Source organism: Ammospiza nelsoni, chromosome 3, assembly GCF_027579445.1.
Source record: "Ammospiza nelsoni isolate bAmmNel1 chromosome 3, bAmmNel1.pri, whole genome shotgun sequence".
NCBI lineage: Eukaryota > Metazoa > Chordata > Aves > Passeriformes > Passerellidae > Ammospiza > Ammospiza nelsoni.
In genome coordinates this window covers 23435250-23446606 of record NC_080635.1, presented here as the reverse complement: position 1 = coordinate 23446606, position 11357 = coordinate 23435250, and the positions used below count along the sequence as shown (strand labels likewise).

The 11357-nt window shown below is 44.7% G+C and overlaps 1 protein-coding gene across 1 annotated transcript; it reads left to right on the top strand.

Annotated features, from left to right (window-relative positions):
- The first annotated feature begins 5 nt into the window (after nucleotides 1-5).
- LOC132071552 (pre-mRNA-splicing factor CWC22 homolog) lies at nucleotides 6-5334 on the top strand. The gene is made up of 7 exons (XM_059469189.1): nucleotides 6-85; nucleotides 533-604; nucleotides 842-979; nucleotides 1642-1694; nucleotides 2292-2375; nucleotides 2598-2690; nucleotides 4046-5334. The coding sequence occupies exons 2-7, from the start codon at nucleotides 535-537 to the stop codon at nucleotides 4094-4096; spliced, it is 489 nt and encodes a 162-aa protein (XP_059325172.1). The 5' UTR covers nucleotides 6-85; nucleotides 533-534; the 3' UTR covers nucleotides 4097-5334.
- The last annotated feature ends 6023 nt before the right edge of the window (nucleotides 5335-11357 follow it).

Sequence of the window (11357 nt, the reverse complement as noted above, 5' to 3'; positions counted from 1 at the left end):
CGGCGGGCAGCCCCACTCCTTCCGGGGCCGTGGGCGGCGCCGGCCCAGGCGCGGCGGAGCCGGGGCGGCGGCGGCCGCAGCACGGGTGGGTCGGGGCCCGGGGGCGGCCGGGGAAGGGTGGGCCGGGTCGGGTCGGGGTGCGGCCGCCGAGGGCCGTGGGCGGGATGCGTGATCCAGCGACAGCCCCACACGTAGGTGTGGGTAAAACCCCCCTGGCGTCTGCGGCGGCGGCACCCGAGCCGGGTCTGGCCTCCGGTTCCTGGTGCAAGGGCATGAACGTGCTTTCCCCCGCAGTGGGGTGCGGTGTCATGGAGGGGGATGTGCTCCTGTGCCGTGTGCCCTGGGATGGCCCTGCTGGAGCGGGGAGGTGGGACCAGGAGCCCTTTGTGGTTCCTTCCAAGCTGTCCCACCCTGTGCTTCCATGGCGCTGCCATCAGGCGTGCTGGCTCGATTCCTCTGCTTCTGAATTTACCCCCCGCCGCCAAAGTCTTTCGGAAATGATATTACTGAATGTCCTTTTGCTTCTGACTAGATATGGATAACAGGAAGGATGAGAAAAGCAGGACGCTGTGTGCAGCCTCAGAAGAAGGGCTGAAGGCCCGAGGTAGGTGCTGTGATCTGTTGCTGTTCTCTGGTGTTGGGTTGTTTGTCACCCTCTGTGTCACTTACTGGGTTTGCTTGCTTGGTGATGCCCGTAGACCATGGCACACTGGAAGAGCAGGGAAAAACAGAACCAACCCGTCAAAACAGGGATTTATTGTGTTTAAATTCTACTGAGAGTCATTTCAGTAGGCCACAGTCATTAGCAGGCTTGCTCACTGTTGCCTTGTGTTGTCCTAAGGAAAAGAAAAAAGGAAACGAAAGCGCAGCAGAAGCAGATCCTCATCTGTTTCATCCACATCGTCTTCTAGCAGTACATCCACTTCTTCCTCCTCATCACGCTCTTCATCAAGGTCATCTTCTTCCAGTAGTAGTAGAGGTAAGCTACCTCCTCATGCACATGGTGTTTTCCAATTCTGATAGCACTCCTGAGAGCCTTTAAAGCTTGTTTTAGAAGTGGTGAGACCACCACAGTGATAGTGCAGAATTCCAATGCTGCTTGTTCAGGGTGTTTCTCTCATAACCCTTTCCTATTGTATGTAAAAGTGCCACTTCACACACAGTTTGCAATGTTCTTATGTTAATTTGAATTCCTTCTAAAGACAAACTGCCATTCAAATAAATGTTACTTGGTAAAAATATGCTACATATATTTAAGCCCCTCAGTTTGCTGCATTTTCAAAACACAGATCTTTTTTTACTTTACCAGTCTATCTAGACCAGAGTTGTGGGCTTGACTTTAGTCCTCCTTTGGTCTTAACATTTCAAGCATTTAACTTTGAGGACTTAGGTGAAGCTGACACATCTGCAGAATTAGTAAATCAGGTATTTTCAGCTTCCATGTTAGCCCAGTAAGTGGCACTAACTTAATGTGTTCTCTTTCACTGGGTTAGTTCAACCTGTGTCGATACATATAGCTGAACTAAAGCACTTTCTTCATTGGTTTCACATTTCTCTGTCTTATCTGTAAAACAAATGCCTTTTTAACAATGCTAAACTTGAGTGTTTGATTTTGTTATTAATTTTTTTCTTTAATTTTAGATTCTCCTAAGTCTAAGTCAAAGAAGAAGAAAAAAGAAAAACACAACAAAAAGGTAAAAGTTTACAAAGAGAAATAAGTAGTTAACAAACAAAACAGTTCTTTATATTTCAATAACCCTAAGTGTCGTGTAAGACAAGGCTTTTGTCTGTGGCTGTGTAAATCTAAATCATGCTTTTAGGGTTGTGGTAGCTGAATTGAAAAATGGGCACTTGACTTTAGACAAAAAGAGAAATAATTTAAAAGTTACTTTTGTCAATCATTGCTAGTCCAGCTGGAGTTAAGAGTAGTCTCTGAAAAAAAGAGAAGTGGGGAATCTTGATAATTTTATAGAATTTGCCAGAAGAAATTATTTATAGTTGGTGAGTGATAAATTCTTGCTGTTGTAATTTTTCTATTCAATTTTCAGTGATTTTATATATTGGGGTTACTTTAAAAGAGAGAGAACAGGGAATCAGACCTTTTGTGACTCTTGCTCAGAGTCCCAAGTGTTGCTAGCTCCTGGTGCATTACTTTCTACTGCTTGTCCAGCAGTGGTAAGGGCAAGCAGCAGTGTCTGTCTTGACTTGAGTGGCCTTGGGAGGTCCTGGTGGGTTTGGGGAGTTTTGCCCTTGTTAGTCTGTAAGCATAAGAGCATATCTTCTTCTTGTAGAAAAGGAAAAAGGAGAACAAAATGAAGAAAAAGAAAGAAAAGAAGAAAAGGAAAGAGAAAACAGGCCCTGTCCAGCTTTCCAAGGTATGCTGGTCTGAGTGTGAAGTTGTTTTATTTCTCACTTACATACTCAATCCATCCTGTCATAAAAATGTTTATAGGATCACCAGCTTGGTCATCCACCAGTAGAAACCTCTCTCTGTTGTTGTGGACAGTAAGGAAGTGTAAAAGATTATTGTCTGCAATTTTACATAAGATTTGTACAGAACAAAGTTTATGTCTTTTTAACATGTGATCTCATTTCAGTTTTTCAAAAACAAAAAGAAGAATGAAAACTACAGCATGATAACCGGAAAGAAAATTAAGATGAAAATAAAGAAGACTAAGGAAGATATAGAGGTAAGAGTTAATTAGTCTAAATGTCCCTGAGAAAAAATACTGGATCTTTAAATATCTTTTCTAGTAGTGATTTTTGTAGAAGAGTGGGTCTTGCAGTTAAGAGTTGTAAAGTGAGGGTAGCTTTTAATGTGGCTGTGATGGCCTCTGAGAAATTTGAATTCACTCTTTTGGCAGGTTTTATGTTATGAAGGGGCTTGGAATACTCAGTCATGAGCAGATAAACCAAAGGATGCTTGTGCAGGTTCTTAGAATTTCAGCCTCTAATCATTAGGCAATTTGTAGCTTTCTCTTACACTGGTGCTAATTATACTCATCTTCTTTCAGTCTCTTGTGATCAGTTGTGGTAATTGCTACTTCACTGTGTTTTTCTAACGCATGCAAGACTAGCCTTTATTTAGAGAGGAATTTTAAATATCCCAGTTGTATTACTGCACATCCTCCTGCATTTTCTTAGAGCAGTCAAATGTTTTTACTGAGATACCTAGGGAAATAAATAACCACGAGTTGTGTTGTGTGCTATTGCTGTGGGTGTGTGGACTCAGCCCTTAAATACCTTCACTCTCCAACACCTCAGGGTGACCTGCAGAGGGCTCTGGTGCTGGTCAGGAAGTGTTACTTCCTCGAGGTATCCAGCTTGGCAGATTCAGGTTCAAGCCCTAGTAGTTCATTCTACAGCTACCAAAGCAGTCCTGAGCATTCTGAGTTAAATTGGACTGAAAACACATTATCTTCTCTCTGTGACACCAAAGGGTGTGTTAAATTATGCTGAATGTTTGCTAGTTTTGTTCCAGAAGTCTGCTGGTTACAGTATTCAATGTCAAATATTTGATGTTGGTCCTTTTTTGATTTGGGCCTGTGGTCTTGCTGAATTGAACAACATCCATTCTTTACAATATTTAAAGATTAAATAATTATTTTATAAAAAGCTCTGGAATTGACTGGTTGGGCCGTTTCTTTTTGGGAAGAGGGAACCCAAATTCAGGGCTCTGTTATGCTGCATAAGCTGCTGTTTATGCACAGGGATAAAAGGATACTTCCCAAAGCTCAGGACTTGCTGGGAGTACAGTGCAAGTTGCCTCAGCCACCAGAGAGGAGCCTCTGTTGTGCTTGTGAGTTCCCTCCTGGGCAGGCTGGGAGCTGCACCATGACAGCCCAGTGGAGCCTCCGTAGGGAGCCACTTGGGAAGTGTCTCATGGAATAGTGACAGCTTGTGTCCCCATTGCCTGGCACTTCCCCTGGGCACCCACTGGTAGCACTGGCTTTGGGATGTGGAAACCCACAGAAAACAGGGAACTGTGGCCTTGCTCCTGAGTACAGCTCTGTTCAACCAGTGCCTCTGCTTGTCTGCTCGACAGAGAGACCGGAACCGTGCCCAGCTCCTGGAGTTCCTGAACTCTGCCTTGTAACAGGAGGAGCCCTCACCAAGGACTGCCAGATGTGCCCAGCCAGCCATCATCCTAGCAGGACACTAAAGAGAAACTCAGGGAAAAGGACACCAAGTTGGAAAAGACCAGGCCCTCCTACTGGGAAGAAAATTGGGATGTCCTTTCTTAATGGCAAAACACAGAGTAGCTGATAACTTGTTCATGGAGATCCATGTCCTCCCTCAGAGATCCTAAGGTAATAGCCAGGCTGTGGTGTTTTAGAAGAGCCCAAGTGTGTGTTGTTCACAGTGATAAGAAGTGACACACTGAAGTCCAGCAATGTAATTTCTATCTTAACTGCATGCAGAATGCACTCTTAATTTCAAATGTCTTAATTTTTCTAGTAGCTTAAGCAGAGTATTTGTAAATGTGTATTTGAAAGATGAGGTGTTTCTTTCATGTATATTTTTTTCTGGTAGTGGTCATGCATATCATAAAGAGCAAACTGACCTTTGTAAATAGAACATCCTTTTACATAAATGATTTTTTTTGAAAGTTCATTCCCTAATATGTTATTTTCTTTCAGAATTCGAGATATGGTATTTCTCTGGACAGTTTTATTGCTCTCTCATTAGAAAGTGTAACAGCAAAATACTCTAGAGCAATAATGTTAGCAAATTATTTTTATCCTAAAGTAGAAGCAGGAAAGATCTCTGGTTTTGTTTGTTTATCTGAATCAGTTGTTCAGTTCATAATAGATAATTTACCCCCCCAAATCTGGAGTTGCATTTCCTAGGCTGAAAGCTCTGGAGTTGTGGCCTGCAGTTCTGATCCTGTGAGCCTGTATCGAATCTTGCTGTCTTTGCAGTGCAGCGAGGCACGTGCCACAGGCATGCCTCTGTCTGATGGAGAAGGAGCTGTGGCAGGGTGTTGAGGCAGGCAGTGACAGTGACTCCACAGGTCTGCTGGCAGCCCACTGGGAGATGAACAGGTCTGCACAGGCAGCAGGAGCCCAGCACAGCTCGTGGGTGTGCCAGCTGTGGTAATTAGCTCAGTGCCTGCCCTCTTCCTTCCACACCTTGAGTCTTGGTTACCCAGCAGGTCCCTCTGTACATGGCCCTGCTGTGGGAGTTCACTGGAATCACTGGAAGCAGGTGCTCCTCAGGAGCTGTGGTTTGGGAATGCCTGAAGGAAGGACTCAAGGGGAGTTGACCTTGACGAAAACATTAAGTGTACAGCAGTCAGAGGGGGGAGATCATTAAAGAGCAAATGGAAAACTGTGTCTGTGTCTGCTACGGTGTTTTCAAGTGAACCTGAAGATTTGTACCATTGCTTAAGGGATAGTTTTATAATTGTTTTGATGTGTGAAGCCTTCTGAAGATGCTAAAATCCTTTCCTTTCCCTACTTTCTTTTGTTGTGAAGCATTTTGTAGTTGTTGCAGAGATGTAACTCTTTAGAGACTAAAGCCCTGATCCAGCAGAGAAACTCCATACATCCCTATGAACATAAAACTTGCAAAAACACAGGTAAGAAATGGAGTTTCCTTGACTTTTAATCCAACAATCAAAAGGGTTTTTTTGAAAGCACTGTTCTGAAATACCACTGGGCGGGGGAAACCTACCAAATAAGAAAACCCCTTTTATTTATCATGAGGATCATGCTTTGATTTGTGCTACTTTGGTATTTTTTAGATAGTGATGTCAAAGCATCTTGCCCAGATAAGCAGCTTTTGTCTGTGGACTTTGCATAACAAGGTTAATCCCAAACACACTCTCAGAAGACAGCATCCTTCCCCCATCCCATCCATCCCTAGGTTATATTTTATGTAAAGACAGTGTAATTTTGGAAAACTTGGTGCGGAATAGGGAGTAGAAATTTGGAAAATGGAAAGAAAATAGCAATGGGAAACCCAGAGATCACAGTTGTAAAGAACTGCATTGGTTGGAATGTTCATACTTAGTTTAAATAATTTGCTTTTTGTTGCTTTGATCAAGATCATAAAAACTCCTGTGTTAGTAGGGAAAAGGCAAAGGGCCTTTAGTAATATGATGTGGACTCTTCTTTTTTTTGGGTTTTTATTGTTGTCTCTCATGGTACAAAAATGAGTCAAACTATTTCTTCTTACAAAACCTTTTTGTGGTGTGTGTTCAGGACAGAGAAATCTTCTGTGTATTTTTCTTGGCATGCTGGGTATGCTTTGGTGATGCTTTAAAATATTTCTGTGCCAGCATTTACTTCTAAGCTATCATTTCTTCTACAAAGCCAAGCTGCTTAAACGCTGTGTCAGTGATTCTGCTTTATTTTCTCCTGTCCATTCAGTTACAAGTGCTCTCTGAAACTTCCAGCAGTTGCTGCTTTTGTAAGCCTCCTTTTCTGTTCTACCCATCTCCATGTAAATTCTCTGGTTTCTGAAGAGGCTTGAGTCATGTTGCATCCTTCCCTTCTCCATCTTTCTTCACAAGCAGTGAGACCCTGTGCATCTTCATGGCACTGAGTATCTGCTGTTGGGAAAAGGCCAACAGATTCCAGCCCTCCCTAGTGAGCACAGGCCCTTACAGCCAGAGTAATTTTCCATGCCTTGCACCCTTGGGGAAAAAGTTCATTTCACTGACCCTTTCACTAGAGCTTGGCTTCTTTATACTGCTGCAATCCCTGTTGTGGCAGGTGCACCACCAGGTGAGAAGCTTACAACAGCAAGAGTGTGCTGAAAATCAAGTTGAGAAATTTGCATGAGGGAAATGTGAGGCAGCTTACTGTGGGATGTTAACCTGGTAACACACATGGCTGATCGAGAGACTTGCTGCCAGGTCTACCAAGAAGTGCATGTCGTGGGCAAGGGTGAAGCTGGAACAGAGAGCAGTGGAAAAGGTGAGCAGGGCTGGAGGGAGATGGCTGCTGTCAGAAGTTGTGGAGTGGGCAGAGGTCAGGGGATGAGGCAGGGGCTGCAGAAGCTTACCTAGCTTCTGGGCAAGCTGAGGTTCTTCCTAAAATGCTGAATAATAGAAAGCTTTTAGATGTGAAACCTGCCTTTTGTGTGAGTGTGTGTGTGTGTGTGTGTGGCAGTCTTCCCTGTCACACTCACCTTGTGTTCTGCACCATTTTCCATTCGAGGATTGTGCAGAACTCAACTGAATTTTTTTGGCAGCAGAATTTTCAGAAGCAGAAGTCACTGTCAGGGGAAGGAGATAAAGGATACATTCTCTGAGCTGCTGCTGCCATGCCCATCTTCCTTGGCACTGTTCGTTCTGTCCCAGCCAGTTCATGTGGGCAGTGCAATCCTTTGTTACTCATTTCCTCTAGAGTTGGCTTGAACTTCACTCTTTTGCCCACACAAAAACATAGCAGAGATGAAAAGCTGAGGCAATATTGATAAATGCCACTTTGACTTGGAAGTGCCTGGCTCCATGGAGCTCAAGTGTCTCATCCTGCAGAGCTGAGCAGGGCCTGCCATTTTGGTAACAGCTCAGTATGGTTAAACTTGGGCAGGTTGTGCTGTTGGGATGTCCTTGGGGTTTCATGCTGCAGGAATTATCATTCCCAGTCATCCTCTGCAGCAGGAAAAACTGAGTGAGCTCTACATGCTGGGAAGAGCAGAGGTCAGGGAGGCTCAAGTGACTGGCCCTGGGGTCGCCTGCTGAGCCTTTCCTGGTGTGGGCAAGGGCCTTGGTGGCTGGTGGAGCTCTGATGTCCTTTCATGTGTTCAACACCCTCCTCATGGGATTTGCTGTGTGTATTTAGAAACGAGTTTCCAAAGTTCTGGTTCAACACTCAAGGCTGGCACCTCCACTGTCATTTGAGGACTCTGTGGTATGGCTGGATTTTATGTCATAGTGGGTTTTCCTGAAGGAATGAGGTCCTGGGCACACTTGAGAAACTGAATATAACCAGTTTGCACTTGATTATATTTCAAGCTGTAGGATGAGTTTTTGAGGACCTGCTTCTTAAAATTATTGGCAAGCACCCATCTAACTAGTTCCATCTCTGGACAAAATTAATCATCAAAATTACTGCCCAGTGCAGAGATTGAGATTTATTTGCCTGTTGGCAAAGGTATTTTTTCTCCCTGCCTGTTCAACTTCAGTGTTAAATTGTGCTTCAGGAATGTGAGTGGTGTAGTTCTGAGGGACAGCAGGACACAGTGCTGAGGGGTCTGAGGAAGCCCCTGAGAGCCCTTTGGGGCAGCCTGAGGAGCATCATCCCCACTCAGCCTGAGAGGCACCGTGTCCATGGTGGCAGCTGCTGCCATCTTCCTCTCGGGCACTGAGCACCAGGGCCAACATCTCTGGTGTTCACTTTGCTCCCCACTCGTGAGCTGCTCTGGGGTGACAGAACAGTGGTGTGGGAGTGAGGAATTTGTCCCGAGCTGCTGCCTGTTCCCTGGTTGGTCGGTGCTGGAATATCTGCCGGTAGGTGGCAATGCTGGCCAGCTGGAATGTCACAGAAACTTTTTTTTTTACCTTTGGACATTGGCTTTGCACTTTATTATTCTGAAACCCTATAATTAGCTCGCAAATTCCTAATTATGGTTGTTTATGGGGAACATGTGTTACTGCTGTCCTATGAATTTAATGGAGTCTTTGTTCCTTTCTTGCCCTTGGCTGTGCTGAGGACAGACAATAGTCTCTTCTGCTGGTGCCTGTGTGCCAAAGGCAGAAGGAATCCTTTAACTTCTCAGTAGCTGAATTCAATGGGAGCAGGTTGCTGAGAGCCAGCAGGGGCCTGGAATGTGCATCACCCTACCTGGGGCTGCTGAGTTCTCCAGAAACTGCACTCTGCTCTTCTCCATCTCCTGAATACCAGTGCCAGAATGTAGAAAGAAAACTCTCCAATGTAAGAAATATTTCAGTGTCACTGCTTCATAACACATCTGGTTATTTAAACAGTCTTCAGGCCAAATGAAGTGCAATCTGTTGCTTTAAGCCACTTGACACTGGAAAGAATCAGGTTGGAAAAGTACTGCAGATGGACTGTGACCTGATAGAGGGCTCTGAGGACACAGCATTGTGAACACTAACCAGATTTAATAGTAATTACATCCTGAGAGCAGGTACTCTGATGTCAAAAACACAGAAGCTCTTTTCCTCACTTTGGTGTCTCTGCTCCTGGGTTACATTACATTTATTTGGTAAAGGCAACATCTGTCTGTGGCTAAAATATAGAGGTAAAATGCTATATGGGATAAACCTAGCCAGGACCCTAAAAATTTATAATATTACAAAGTGTCCAGTGACAGTGTATACAGTGTGTCCTTGCAGGTGTCTTTCTCACCTTTCTGTTGTGTTTTTTAAGATCTCATCTGTAAGGATTTTTCCCTTTGTCTGAGAATATCTTTGTGCAGGAAATGCACAGAAAATACCTGGTAGTCATGGGGAGACCTGGGCCCAAGACCCAGCACTCAGGGCCAGCAGAGCATCTCTCTGATGTAAGCCAGCCTGAGACATGGCTTGTCTGACGATGCAGAGGGAACAAGAGGTCCCTTGTGCCAGCAGCCCTCACACAGACAGCAGTACCAGGGAAAGGCAGGCACTGAAATAATGATGTCTCTGCCTGGCACAGGTGGGTGGAACTGAGGGAGGCCTGATAGCCCTTCCTCTATTGCAGGGCACACCAGGAGGGCTGTGACTGATGCAGTCCAGCTCTTGTAAGAATGCTTTTTGGGCAAAACTCCCTCCAGTGCCATATCCTTTAGCAGGGAGGTGCAGCAGGACACAGGAATATCAGAGTCAAATGGCTCAATATCAGAGCCATTCAGTCAAACTGTAGTTTTCCTTCTGGGAGAGGCCTATAGCATTGTCTGGGGGAAGTGGTGTAAGCAACAACACAGATTTGCTTGTCCACAGCTTCAGGCAAGGAGTAACTGTGTGCTATAGGCTGTGTCTAGAGCACTGTGGTTTACTAAGCCCCTGTTCCCTTTTGAAACCACTCATCTGTCTGATGTGCAGAGTGTGCTAAGCAATGCAATTCATGCTTCAGTAATACCTCATGTGGGGAAACATGGTTCCCTTTTGTTAAAAACACATGCGTGCTTTGTATATACGTTGCTTAGCACAGGGAGCTCTGAGCCATCTGGGGCCATCTGCTGATATTGAAGTGTTCCAGTACACAAGATCAGGTATGGAATCAACAGAGTGACTCAAAAGTATCTGGAGACAAAACACCCATTTTGTCTCTCCTGTTATCTCCTTTTGTGGTGATGCTGGTTCATGTAGGACGTGCTCAGAAGCACGTTCATGTTGATGAAGACTTCGATTCAAGGTTGTATCTGCAGACCATGTAGCTTCAGAGAACTTCAGACCTTTGCAATTGCTTAATCCTGGTTAAATAAATGGTTATTTATCACCTTATATCTTGAGATCTGATTGTAGAGGTGGCAAGATAGAAGGTGGGCAGTTGCATGTGTACCTGTAGAAAGAGGATGGAGGTTTTTTGTTTAGATCAAGTTCCTTTAGCACTCGTGCCTTCCTGCTTTGATACATACACAGTAGGGCAGTGGAACAGCTGTTGTGTTTGGCTAGATATAGACAGATTATATTTCAGAAGACCTTTAATTACAGACAACAAGTACAAATAAATTTGTTTATATTCCACAGCTGTGATTTAATTCTCCAAGGTTCTGTGTTGAAATGTATAAACAGTGCAGTGTCAGCAGACAGGTATTTCCCTCAGAACTTACTCCAATTCCCCATGGCATGACAGGTGCCTGAACTCTGAGCTGCTGTGGGTGAGGAACCTCAGCCCCTGCCTGCACATCCTTTCTGGCTGGCACAGCCCGTGGCCAGGCTCACCTCTAGAAGCCACAGGAGCAGGGCTGCACAGTTCCCTCAGGAGAGCAGTGGCTCTAAGGAGTGCCAGCCCCTGGAAGCTGGGCAGTGTGGCTGAGCTGCTGCCATTACTTATTAGCAAGTGTAGCAAGTCTAGGACTGCTTCTTTCTGGGTGTGACAGTGTCCTTTGGACAGCACAACACTGTCAGCAATGGGGCCACAGTGATGCTCTGAGTTGATACTAAAAGCCTTCTGAAAGAAAGTTTGAGGATTTAAAATAATTCTTGTTCAGTTCACTTCTGCTTGTTAATGATGACGTGCTGATAGTTAATGTTTCATTCTCCTTAAAGAATTAAGACACAGGACAAGCTCTCAGGAGGTGCTAAAAAAAGATCAGAGGGTCTCATCAAGATTTTTTTGTTTGTTTTTCTACACTAGCAAGTAGTGCAGCCCAGGAGGAACAGAGCTGTGGAGTCAGACAGGTACCAATGAGGACCTGATGTTCACACTACCCAAGTTTCATGGGAGTTTGTTTCACAC